The sequence below is a fragment of the Tenrec ecaudatus genome, chromosome 4 (assembly GCF_050624435.1).
Source record: "Tenrec ecaudatus isolate mTenEca1 chromosome 4, mTenEca1.hap1, whole genome shotgun sequence".
NCBI classification, from domain to species: domain Eukaryota; kingdom Metazoa; phylum Chordata; class Mammalia; order Afrosoricida; family Tenrecidae; genus Tenrec; species Tenrec ecaudatus.
Window position 1 is genome coordinate 4186133 of NC_134533.1, and position 13357 is coordinate 4199489.

Genomic DNA, 13357 nt, shown 5'->3' on the forward strand with positions numbered 1-13357 from the left:
TCTGGGCGGGTGAGCCTGCACTTGTGAACCCAGTTTGTAAGGGGGCCTTTCCCACATCCCCTTCTAAACAGACAGACAGAGTCACACGGGGGTGGGTGGGAGCGGGGAGGGGGGAAGTACAGGCCACAGAGCCAGACATTCCCACCAGCACTGCGGGAAGCTTCTGGCTCAAAGCCAAACCCACTGCCCTCAAGTCCACTCTGACTCACGGGGACCCTAGAGGGCAGGGTGGACCTGCCCCTGTGGGTTTCCCAGGCTGCAACTCTTCACGGGAGCAGCCGGACTCCTCTTTCTCCCAAGGAGCGGCAGGTGGGTTGGAGCTTTTGCCTTTGTGGCTAGCAGCCCAATGTATCACCCACGACATCACCGGGGCTCCCCTGAAAGCTACTGCCCCCAACTCACCGCCACCGAGTCGATGCTGATTCACAGCGACCCTCTAGGACAGGGCTACTAAGACCGTTACTGTTTACAGGAGCAAAGTCTCACTTTTCTCCAAAAGAGAAACTCGGGGATTCAAACTGCTGACTTGGAGGTTAGCAGCCCAATGTGTAATCCACTCTGTCCCCAGGGTTCCTCCAACCCCCTCAAAATCCCAAACTCACTGCCACTGATTGGAGGCCGACTCGCAGTGGCCCCCCTGTATGACAGAATAGAATTTCCCCCATGGGTTTCTGAGGCTGTGACTCATCAGGGGAGTAGAAAGCCTCATCTTTATTCCAAGGAGCAACTGGGGGATTTGAACAGCTGACCTTGAGGTAAGCAGCCCAATAGGTCACCCACTAGGCCACCAGGGCTCCTAGAAGCTGAAAATGGCTCCTCCTACAGCCAGGACCTGAGTGGTGAGAAAATAGATCTCTGCTTTGGAAAGCTCCTCCCTTGTGGTACTCCTGCTAGGTCACCCAACATGCCAGGTCAGCACAGGCTGATTTGTGCTTGCCCATCCCACTTGGATGACTGGCCTCAGTCTCTATCCAAACTCCTTAAACTGACGGTCCCCAACAGGACGGAGCACCCAGGGAGCCAGGTAAGCATGGGCCCACTTGTGCCTACTTACTCATCTGCATGCAGAGCTGCATGTGGTGCATGTGTGTGACTACTCACCACAGATGAGTAAACAAGCTCTGGGAGGCTGTGCTTGCCTTCACTGCTGGCCCCATAACTAAAACACCCCCTTCCTTCACCTAGCTCTCATCAATGATTGCTGGGTTCTGAGTCAAGCTGCTGACTGCAAGGCCAGCAGTTCAAACCCACTAGCCGCTCCTCGGAAGAAAGATGAGGCTGTAGACTCCTGTAAACATTTACAGAGACACTGGGGTGGGGTGGGGGCAGTTCTGCTCTGTCCCAGGGCCAGCTTGGAGACAAGATCATGGCCCCATGGCCACAGATCTTCAGCTGACCTCCAAGGATGGGGCTCTGCACCCTCCCTGGATCCCCTGGTGAGAGGCCTGGTCGGGGGGGGGGTGCTGACTGCTCTAGATGGGATGCCCAAAGTGGTGGGCCTCCCGAATAGACCTCTAGATGCCCTCTGTGGCCACCCAGGCTGGTCCAGGCAGTGGACACTCACCGATCTTGGTGAGCCACCTGGCGATGCAGCCGTAGACCTCGTCCAGCAGGATGATGACCACCAGGTTGATGATGACCGCGGTGGCCGTGACGGTCACTCGGATGTTGGACCGCACGGAGGGTGAGGAGTTCATGGCCAGGGCGGCGGCCATGGAGATGCGGTAGATAACGACCCCAAGGACGATGGCGAAGGTCACGGCGATCTGCAGGGACGAGGGGGCCACGCCTCACCTGGACCATCTCTTCCTGCCCTCACCTCTTACACCTGAGCGCCGGGGCTGTTGTGAGCCAGCCTCTGGGCCGGATCAGAACCATTGAGCTTGAGCAGTTTCCCCAGTCTCCTATGGCGCTGCCGGGCAAGCATGAGGCTTCTCACCACAAAGGTGGCTATTCAAACCCACCACCTGCCCCCCCCCCCCGGCATAAAGATCTGTTCCTGTAAAGGCCAATGGCCTCAGTCCCCCAGGTAGGGTGCTAGGAGTTGTAACTGACCCAGTGGCTGTGGGTGTGCTTTTTTGGGAATTCTTTCTGGAAGCAGGGGAGAGAGACGAGGCTTTCTCTTCTTGTAAAGAGTTCCAGTTCCGGAAACCCACAGCTCTGAGTCAGACTGAGTCAGAATTCACCAGATGGTATGGAAGGGTTTGTTTGTTGTAAATGGCAGCAGGTTGCCAGGCCTTTCTTTGGCTGCACAGCTGGATTGGCCTTGAGCATCCACCCCCAGATTAATTAAAACCAAACCCACTGCCACAGAGTCCATCCCAACTCACAACGACCCCATGGGACGGGGTAGAACTGCCCCCGTGGGTTTCCAAGACTGTAACTTTTTTTTTTTAAGACTATAACTCTTTACTGGAGTAGAAAGCCTCATCTCTTTCCTGTGGGGCAGCTGGAGGTTTTGAACTGTTGACCTTGTGGTGAGCCACTTAACATGTAACCTGCACTAGAGCAAGTGCAAATGCTTTGCTCCATCCAGGGAGGCATACTGAGGGTGGCAGGGTGTGTGCCATGGCCCCGGCCCAGGCAGGCAGTGCCAAGACTCATGGGCCCGAGAGGCTCCAACCCTATGAGCATGCCCCTCATCTTGCCAAACCCACCGTGGAGCTAGAACACCCTCAGACTCAGGCCGGGGCTCCCTGGGCACCTGGGTGGGGGCTGGCTGCAGTGATGAGTCTGTTCCACCTAACAGGGATATGAACCCCTCCTTCTGGCTCTTTCTCCCTCCTGTTCCTCAAAGGTCCCAGACTGGGAGTGTCCGGTCGTGCCTCTGCCCTGCCCGAGCCTGGGAATCCAGCTTTCCCAAATGCTCCAGGCCATGAGGGAGCCCTAGCCCCCAATCCGGGCCATGGGTGGATTCCGAGGCCCAGAATCTACAGAGTAGACCTGTGTCTCCTGGGGCCTTCCTGGAGTCCCAGTAGAGCAGCAATTAAGCACCCGGCTTTTGGCACCCCTCACCCCCCTCAGGAGAAAGACCTGTCGACTTGCTTCCCTGAAGCTCTGTTAGGTACCATGAGGTCGGCCCCAACTCACAGTGACCTCATGGAGAACAGGACCAGGCACCTCCGGCCCTATGTCCTTCAGACTTGTTCCTGTCTGAGCCATGGCTGCTAGGAGGCCGTCCATGCTGCATTCACCCCATCTTTGGGGAGCAACCCTGCTGCCTAGAACCTGGGGCATTGCACACCGACCCCCACTGAGGGTGCAGAGGGCTGGTCCCGGCCCTGGTCCTGCAGGGCAGTCATCTGTGGCCCCTGGGCTGTCTGGGGGCGGGGGATTCCTAGGAAGCTCTCCCTTTAATGTGCTTCCTGAACTTGGCTTCTGCAGATGTGTGGAGTGACTAACTTGTGGTCACACCCGCCACCCACACCACACCCTGTGAAGTCTGCCTGCTGGGAGTCTGGCAAATTCTTGGGAAAGCCCAGCTCCTCCCTTCCAGGGAAGGCTCACTCAGGGCTTGGCAAAGAAAGACCTGGGGCACCTCCGAGGGAGACCGTGCCTGCACAGGGGCACTGCAAGAAGACCTTCACTGGGGTCAGAGCCAGTCACAGCATCCCCAAAGCCATTCCTGCTGGGACGAAGGACCGGGGTCCGGCTGTGGGTTCAGCGTGGTGGTACACAGTAGGTGCCCATTCTGTGCTCACTGCTCTGGGAGCCTCCTGAGCGGGCCAGCAGGGAGCTCTGGATGGCCAGCCCTAGAGTCTGGTTTGTGTGTAGCAGGAGCTGGTGAGGACCCTCAGGGCAGGGCGAGAGGACAAGTCCATGTCCCGGTGACCACAGTATACGGGCCATGGTGATGTAAGTGCTTAAGCACTCAGCTGCTAACGGAAGGTCTCCCAGCAGATGGGACCTTTCCCCTACCACAACGGAACGAAGCACCACCCACTCCTGCACCGGCCTCACACTGGTTATGTTCGAGCCCAAGGTTGCAGCCACGATGTCCACTCATTTCAAGGGCCTTCTTCTTCGCTGTCCCAAACACGATGTCCTTTCCAGGGCCTGATCTCTCCTGACAACATGTCCAAAGTACGTGAGATAGTCTCGCCATCCCTGCCTCTATGGAACATTCTTGCTGTACTTCTTCCAAGACAGATTTGTCTGTTCTCTTGGCAGTTCACGGGAGAGTCAGTCTTCTTCCCCAGCACCATCATTCAAAGGTGGTTCTCCTCTGGTCTTCCGTGTTCACTGTCTAGCTCTCATAGGCACATGAGGCCATGGAAGCTGCCAGGGCTTGGGCCAGGCGCACCTTGGTCTTTGAAGGGACAGCTTTGCATTTTAAGAAGGGAAAGCGGTCTTTGGTAGCAGATCTGCCCAATGTGATGCATCCTTGGATTTCTTGACTGCTGTTCCCATGGCAATTGATGACGGAGCAAAGTGAAATGAAATCCGTGACAACATCAACCTTTTCCCCACTTATCATGTGTGGTAGTTATATAATTGTTTGTCAATTTGAGGACTAAGAGTGTAGGGGTGGAGTCCAGCCTGTCAATCAGATCGTAGCCAATGAGGCCTCTGTGTGGGCATGGCCTTCTCCTGAGAATTCTGGGGCATCCTGTATTTCTTCCTTGGAGGTAGGAGACATTTCTCTCTCTCTGTTGAATCCCTGCAAGACATCCCTATGGAGAAGCCTACCCTGGACCTACCCGATGCAGCCCTGGAAGCTGGAGAAGCCACATGGAGACCCCTGCCAACACTGCTTACAATGCCACTGAATCCAAAGACTTTCTACCCACTGACCTGTGATCGTCCTGCATTTAGTGTCATTGCACGTGTTTCTTGAGTCTGAAGAGGACTTTATAGATTGGTATCGGACATATGGGCTAATATTGGATTTACGGGCTTAGACTGGACTGGGTTGGGATGCTTTCCTAATGTACAATTACCCTTTATATAAAACTCTCTCGTACACACGTAGAGTCTCCCTGGATTTGTTTCTCTAGTGTACCCAGACTCACACATCATGCCTGGTCCAGCTGTGAGGACGTTGGTCTTCTTTCCACTGGGTTGTCATCCACACTGAAGGCTGCAATCTTCGATCCTCAGCAGCAGGGCCTCGAGTCCTCTTCACTTTCAACAAACAAGGTCGTGTCGTCTGCACACGGCAGGTGGTTAATAAACCTTCCTCTGCTCCCGATGCCACCTCCTTCTTCCTAGTAAGCCAGTTTCTCTGATGATTTGCTCAGCAACTAGACTGAGTTGGTATGGTGAGAGGATGCAACCCTGACACACACCTTCCCTGATTCTAAACCATGGTTCACTCCCTTGTGCTATCCAAACAAAAGCCTTGTGGTCTACGTACAGGTTCTGTGAGATGCCAATTAAGGGCTTCCTTCTCGAATTCCCAGAATTTGGCAATGCTACTCGTCATTTGTTACGACCAACCCGATGGGATGCCTTTGCATAGTCGATAAAACACAGACCAATGTCTTTCTGAACTTCTCTGCTTTCAGCCAAGATCCCTTCGACATCAGGAACAATAACCTCTGTTCCCCGTCCTCTTCTGAACCCGGCTCGAATTGCTGGCAGCTCCCTGCTGATATTCTACTCCAACCTACATCAAATTATCCTCAGCAGAGATTTACTTGCATGTGACATTAATGATATCGATGGATAACTTCCGCATTCTGTTGGGTAACCTTTCTTTGGAATAGGGATCTCTTCAAGTGGGCTGGCCAGATCGCTGTCTTCCAAATGTCCTGACGTAGTCGAGTGAGAGCTTCCACAGTTGTATCTCTTTGTTGAAATATTGGTATTCCGTCAGTTCTCAGAGCCTGTTTCCACCGATGCCTCCAGTGCAGCTGGGATCTCTTCCTTCCATGCCAGAGGCCCTTGCGCACATGGTCCGTCCTGAGATCGCTGAGCATCCACCAGGTCTTTTCAGCACCGTGACTCCGTGTGTTCCTTCCATCTTCTTTCGATGACCTCTGTGCTGTTCAATATTCTGCCCGTGGGATCCCTCATTCTTGCAACTCGAGCCCTGAATGTTTCCTTCAGTTCTTTCACGTTGAGCAATCCTGGGGGTGCTCCTTTTGGCTTTCTGACCTGGGTCCTGGTACATCTTCACAATGTCTTCTTGAACTGCCTTTTGGAATCTTCTCTTCAGCTCTGTTCACTTGGCAATGTGTAGCCGTGAGACCACAGGCTGGGGAGCCCTACAGGCCGTTCTACTCAGTCACAGGGGCTTCTGGGTCAGGGCCCACTTGATGGCCCCTCCGGTAGTTAACTGCTTTTAGGTCAACTTGAGCTTGCAGGAAAGATAGGGGTGGAGCCCAGTCTGTCAGTCAGGTCACAGTCTGATGAGGCTTCTTTGGGGCTGTGGCCTTTCTTATAGGGGGGGGGGGCGGACTGAGACTCTCCCTCTTCCTGTGCCTTCCTGCTTGTTGGAACTCTGCTGCCGACCCCGAGGGCTGTTGGCATCCGGCCATGTTTCTACTGACCTCAGATCCACGAGACCCTGCACCCATGAGACCCTGCACCCATGAGACCCTGCACCCATGAGACTCTGCGTCCACCGGCCTGAGATCTTCCTGCTTCCCAATCTGCATCATTGGCAGGCAAGAGTCTGAAGAGAGACTTGTGGACTAGCATCGGACTTATGGACTGAGTTGGCCTGGGCTGGGATGCCTTGTTAATACATAATTATCTTCTCGATACAGAATTCTTGATATGACACTCTTTCTTATACAGCGCCCAACTGGGAGAAGTCACTCTGGAGTTGCTTGACCACTTGTCCAAAGCCAGCATAGGTGACAAGCCCCAGTCACAGACCCCAGTCACCTGAGTGGCTCCAGCTGATTCCTGTCCGGCTGGTGTGTCATTTATTTAATTGTTTCCCTAACGTGCCTCTGTTTTGCCACTAAATGACATGGCGACTGCTGCTGTTAGCTGCTGCGCCCGCCCCGACCCCACGCACAGCCGAATGCCACCTTACCCAGCCTGTGCCAACCCCCTGGAAATCCGACCCTTGGAGGCCATTTGTTTTTATGGGCTGGCTGTGGGCATCTGATAGCCAGGTCTTTCTTCCTGGTCTGACTTAGACTTAAGGTCCAATGAAACCTGAATTGTGCTGCAACCTCCAGGGACAAACGGGCTGGGGCTGTGCCTGAGGTGTCCTGGCCAGGAGTCCAGCCGGGGACCCCCTCCACTCCCACGGAAGGCGAGCATTTTACAGCCGAGACACCATTGTCCCTGAGGCCTGCATGGCCCTACCTGCGAGGCCCTGGCTCCCAGCTGGCTCTCGTGGTTCCGGAGTAGGCATCCAAACAGCTCTGCAGCTCTCCAGATGGGAGGTGAGCCCTTAGGACCCCAGGGGAGGAAGTGAAGTCCTGCCCCTTTCCACGTGCCATTTCAGGGGTCACTGGTGGGCTCACTCCCCGCCCCCTATGGTGACAGCACCCTGGCACATGGGGTATGGGGTACCGCTGCAGTCACACCAGCCTCAGGTCCCAGGGCCAGGCTTGGGCGCCCCTCGCCCCTATTCCCTTCCAGTACTTACCATGAAGATGATGGAGACGAGGTTGGTGAAGTAGGCGGGGAAGCGGTCTCTCCAAGTCAGCTTCACCTTGTCCGTCTGCAACACGGAGCCCCGGGTGGTTAGTCACGGGGGATGGGGATGGGTGGGGGCAGATCCTGCGTCTGCGTGTGTGCATGCCCGTGCGCGGGGGGGTGTGTGAGCAAAGTGGAGGACCGAGACATGACATCCGCAGGGCCAGGGCAAGGAAAATGTCCGGGACAAATTCCAGCAGCACCAGGGGCTGTGGTCTTGTGACCCAGGGAGACCTGCCACTGGGTCTGTCGAAAAAACCCACCCATTTCCCAGTGGGTGCCACTCACAGCAACCCTACAGGACTGAGTGGAACCACCTCCCAGGGGCTCCTTATGGGAGCAGACAGCCTCATCTTCCTCTGCAGACAGTGGTTCTGACCAGGTCAACAAACAAACTCCCTGCCCTTGTGCCGATGCCAACCAACAGCGACCCTGTAGGATAGGGTAGAACCGCCCCCCCCGTGGGTTTCTGCGGCTGTCGCTCTTTACCGAGAGCCTCCCCTTTCTCCCACGGAGCGGCTTTTTAAACCAGTGACGTTGCAGCAGGCAGCTCAGCACATCACCATGCTGCCACCAGGACTTGTCACTGCTCATTCCCACAGCAGGTGTTAAAAACTATGAACCCCGGCGTGTGTGTGTGTGTGTGTGTGTGTGTGTGTGTGTGTGTGTGGCAACCGGAGTGCCAGGCACCTTCCTAAAGACAGACTCACACCTGGGCAGAGTGAGCAGGTGAGGTCCATTTCCTGACCGGCACGTCTTGCGTCAGAGATGAGAAGATGGGACATGTTTAGCCCTCCTCCTCCTCCCTCCCAGACTGTCACCGGAAGTTTCCTTGTCTTTGGCAGAGCGAGCTAGAACAAGCGGCTAGCATTCCTGACATGCTCCAGTGTTGTCTGCCGCATAGCAGCACGGGCCTGGGGTCAATCGGGGACCAACACTCTCAGGGCTCAGGAGAGCCTTGGTCTGGAGGAGGCTTCGCTGGAAGCTTGTCCTTAGCCTGGGGGTGGGGCTTTCCAGAGTAGGCGTGGCGTGGGGGTGGATTTCATGCACAGAGACAAAAGTGCTCAGATTAGACCACCACGTCCCAGCCCAGGCCACACATCCCCAGGGTGGGCAGCGTGCGAGCCAACCGGATGAGCCAGGGAGGGCAGCCAAGATGACTGTGACCAGCGCGTCCCACGGGTGCCACATCCAGCCAGCATGACCCCACACACAGCCACCCTGGCCATGCAGTGACCCTGCCAGCACGTTGGGTGCTGGCGGGAGGGGGAGATGGGGGTGGGGAGTGGCGAGGGCGTGAGTGTTAACAACGAAGAACAAAACAGAAGACTAAAGAGCTGGTGGAGGGTGGGGTGGGGAGACTCAGCGGGCTCGGCCAGTCCTCAAACGGTCAAGACTCAAGGCGCCCGAGAGAGAAGGGTACCAATTTCACCCCCGCCATGGCGGTTTGGACCCTCTGCTTCCATTTGTTGGCTGACTCCTCTGCGACACGGTGGCACTTCTGAGGGTGGACGGAGGGAACAAGAAAGGACAGGCGGTGAAGCCAACCTGGGGGTCGGGGTGCCCACCGGACATTACCCACCAGGGCAGCCAGCAGGCTCCTGGACAAGCTGGCCACCGGACCCGCGTCGAACTCGGGCTTGCGAAGCCCAGCAAGGATGGCAGAGAAGGCAGGTAGTAACAAGGAAATGGAAATTGGGGTGCGGGGGGTTTCCTCAGGACAGGAGCTCTGGCAAGGAGGCTCTGGCAGGCCTGCCCTCCCCTCTACCCCTCCACAGGCCATCTGGGGAGACACTACACTCACACCAGCCGTCAGTGACAGCAGGAGGAAGCCATGCCCAGAAGCTCAGGTGACGGGGCCCCTCAGGTCTGGCCAGCCTCCTCAGGGCTGTGGGTAGGACCCAGCAACCTGCCACCATGGTTGGGGCACAGACCGCCGAGACTTTTCTCCAGCGGATCCACTGGGTGGGTTTGAATGGCCAACCTTTGGCATCGTGGCCCCAAGGGATCCCTGTTAGTGCCCTACACCCATGGCCATTGGCACGAGTCTGACTCACAGAGACCCCGCAGGACCTGGTGGGTCCCCGACTCACAATGCAAACGTGATAGCAAGAATTGGGGAGATGGAAGTGCTTCCTCAAATGTTCGACACCCCCTACACCCTCCTCCACCAGTGGATGCCAAATGGGAGCAGCCCCAGCCCCAGAAGGAGGGGGTTGACAAAGGCCAGCCTGGCTTTGCACTCTTACACACACACACACACACACACACACACACACACACAGTAACACGGAGGTTTGCAAGCAGTGAGGCAGCACACAGGGCCTGTTTGCTGCTGGCTGCTGCCTGAGCCTGTTCTGACCCAGGGAGCCCACGGCTGCCGAGTGATAAAACTGTGCTCCCCACGGCCCAGTTCAAGGGGGGACCTCTCAGCGAAGACCACTGGGCCTCTCTTCTGAGTTGCCTCTGGGTGGGTTCAGGCTGCTCACCTGTTGGTTGGCCATCGAGGACTGAATCCAGGGACCTCTCTGTGCACACAACAAGACCACGGATGTGCACGAGAGGCCTGGGGGCAAATAAGCAGCTTATTATAAAGAGATGATCGTTTTGTGGACATGAAATTTTCTGTATATGAAACCCAGCATAGGTAGATTTTACAGAGACAGTAGCTGGGTGGAGAATTGCCCAGGGGCACAACAGGGGGACCTAGGGGGAGAGGGGAACTAGCCACAGTGAGCAGGAGAAGAAAATTTTCTCCAGTTGACTGTGGTAAGGATTGCCCAACTCTTCTTAATCTGACTGAATAATTAAATTGCACGGTATGTGAAGTATATGTCAATAAAACTGTTTAAAAATAAAGAGGATGGGGTTGAGCACATCACGCAAACAACTCTCTCTCTCTCTCTCTCTCTCTCTCTCTCTCTCTCTCTCTCTCCCTCGTTCTCATAGTTGATAAGTGAGCCAGGAGCTGGGCACTGATCTAGGGATCCCTGTGTGGCAAGCCCCTTGTCTCATCCTTCAACACTTCTTGTAAGGAGCAGGCATCAGTGACACCAGTTGGACCATCTCTGAGATTCTTGCTGCCATTGGGAAGAAGCTGGCTGAATTGCCGTCCTCTTGCAGGTCACACCAAGAAGACGCATCGGTGGGTGCCAACTAGTTGCATCCACCCAGAGGGATTTCCAGGGCCGATTTTGGGGACACAACTAGCCAGGCCTTTCTTCCAAGGTACCCTTGGGTGTGTGCCAAAATCTCCTACCTTTGGATGCGAAGCTAAGGAAGGTGACGGATCCCAAATCCCCCCTGGAGTTTGACAAACTACAGTTATACGGCCAGCTCCAGCTCCGGTGCCCAGTTCGGATACATTTTGATTGGACTCCAGCCAGGCTGGGCTTTGAGGATCTTGGTGACAGGAGTTTAAGGAGCCTAGGGCATCAGTGATCTGGCCCCAGTGGGCTGCCCCCTATGAGGTGCGTGGACCGGGGACCTCATAGTGGATAGCTGCGGAAAGCAATGGGCGGGGCCAGCTTACCTCTTTGTTCTTGGCTTCTTTCCTAATGGACTTCTCCAGAACCCTGGCTTCGTACTCGGCTCTGGGGTGATCCTGCGGGGAGATGCCGAGTCAAGACAGTGCCCTGGGTCCTTGGTGCAGGCACCATGGGCAAATGGGTCTGCATGTTTGCCACAGGAGACTGGTGGGTGGTAGGAAGTGGGGCCCATTCATGGCTGGCTGCTGGTCACCTTCCTGATTCTGAACTTCTCCAATTTCATCAGGGTGGCAGCCTGGGCGCCCCCTTACTGGAGCAGCTCAGGAGCCTTGGCTCACTGGGCCAGGCTGTGGCACACCCCTGCACCCTACTTCCTCATGGTGAACACCCAGCCATGAACTAGCCCCAGAGGACGGTCTACCGGGGAGGAGGCGTGGGGGTCAGAGGAGCCGGTGGTGAGTGTCAGCAAGCGAGGACCACCAGAGCCCCCCAGCAAGTCAGCGGAAGGCGCTAGAACAGAAGAGTGCAGGTTAGAAGAAACAGGGGGCGGGGAGGGGGGGAAGCAGAGGCCCTGGGGCAGAAACAGAAGGGGGCGGGTGGTGGGTGCAAGAGAAGGCCCTTTCCCGCGAGAGCTGCTATAGAGAGAGAAAGAGAAAGAGGAGTTAGAAACAAAATCCAAACCTTGACTGCTTCCTTCAGGAAACCAGAAGAGTAAAAGGAAACAAACAGAAGGTTCCATTACTTATACAGCTTCTGTAAAGTGGACACAACCTGCTTCCCTTGGGCCAACCCACCACGGCTGCCCCAAACGGGTCAGTGTAGAACTGGGCTGCAGGGGGGCTCTCAAGGGCTGTGCTTTGGGGGACCTGGACAGCCAGGGCTTTCTTTTGAGGGGCCTCTGGGTGGACTTAAACCTCCAACCTTTCTGTTAGCGGCCGCACTCACTGTGTGAACCACTCACAGGCTCCAGCACACAGGCTCTCACTCCCTGCCTCCGAGTCGATGCCACTCACAGCGACCCGGCAGGACAGGGTAGCACCGCCCCTGCAGGTGTCTCAGACCGTAACTCTTGACAGGAGTAGAAAGCCCCATCTTTCTTCCTTTGGAGCGGCTGGTGGTTTCGAACTGCTGACCTTACAGTTAGCAGCCCAACATGTAACTACCACACCACCAGGGCTCCTTAGACACAGGCTGTGCTCTCTCAATGGCCTTCATGACAAGCAATGGGCATGGTGGGCAAGGAGGCCACAGGGAGGTCAGGGGTTTTATGATGGCTGTGGGGGTGGCTGCCTCATAGGGAGTTCTTTTGAAAACTGCTGGGTGAGAACTGGGTTGGAATCGCTTAGACACACAGAGGCTGCCTCTGTTTCAGGTTTCAGGCTTGCACCCGGACTTGGCAGAGAGCAGCCTCACTCACCCCAGGCTGTCTGCTGAAGGAAGGGCTCCAGTGGGAGGTGGGGTGAAGGTGGGGAGGGGATGCCCACTTGGCGATGGCCCCTTCAGGCCCCAGTGCCTTCTGAGTTGGAGCAGGGCATGCCATGATGGGCCCTGAGGGGCTGAGCGGCTGGGCAAAGGGGACCGTCGTTCCCAGGTGACCCTTACTCCAGGGGTGGCCACAGAACGGAGCTGCTTCGATCTGTTCCAGCCCTCCTGATGGAGGCAGGTGCAAGGATGGCCCCTCTGGATCAGGGGGTCTGGCTGACCCAGCCACTGCCCCGCCCCCACCCCGCACATCAGGGAGAGCACTGGGCTTCCCCGTGGCTCCCCTTGTAAATGGCGTGGCACAGCAGTATGGCTGCTTCAGCAGCAGCCAGGCAGACAGCCTGGGCGTGGAGGAGAGCCAAGCCAAGGGCAGGTACAGGTGAGGCCAGCCAGGTGGAATCCCTCCCACCCCCAAACTTGCTCTTCCCTCTGTTTAGACAGAGAGGGCACTGGGGTACAAAGAGGGTATGCAGTGTGGCCAGGCCACACAGCAGGATCAGAGGCCATCTCTCCTGCTCATGGCCAAGCCCCCGAGCCCTTGTGTTTTTAGAGCAAAAAGGGCTGAGGACACGTCCGGCTCTAGAGAAACCAGTCCCCAAGGTAGTGGGGGGCAGGGTGGGGTGGGGGAGACAGCAGGGTTGGTAAGGGGAGCAGGTTAACAGTGGGAGAGACAACTCCCACATCACAACAGGGAGGCCCACAGCCTGCACAGCCAGGGCTGCGCCAAGCCTGCTCTTTCTGGGGATGCTCATTTCTTGTCACTCCTGCTCACCTCAGGGGGCGCA

The 13357-nt window shown here is 56.4% G+C and overlaps 1 protein-coding gene across 1 annotated transcript in view; it reads right to left on the minus strand.

Moving 5' to 3' along the window:
• The window catches only part of ANO1 (anoctamin 1), a 160899-nt gene that overhangs the window by 20566 nt on the left and 126976 nt on the right, over positions 1-13357 (minus strand). Inside the window, exons 15-19 of the mRNA XM_075545234.1 lie at positions 11772-11783; positions 11135-11206; positions 9026-9103; positions 7553-7627; positions 1565-1766 (exon numbers count right to left, since the gene is read on the minus strand). Coding sequence (XP_075401349.1) covers positions 1565-1766; positions 7553-7627; positions 9026-9103; positions 11135-11206; positions 11772-11783 — 439 coding nt within the window. The remainder of the gene's footprint in view (positions 1-1564; positions 1767-7552; positions 7628-9025; positions 9104-11134; positions 11207-11771; positions 11784-13357) is intronic.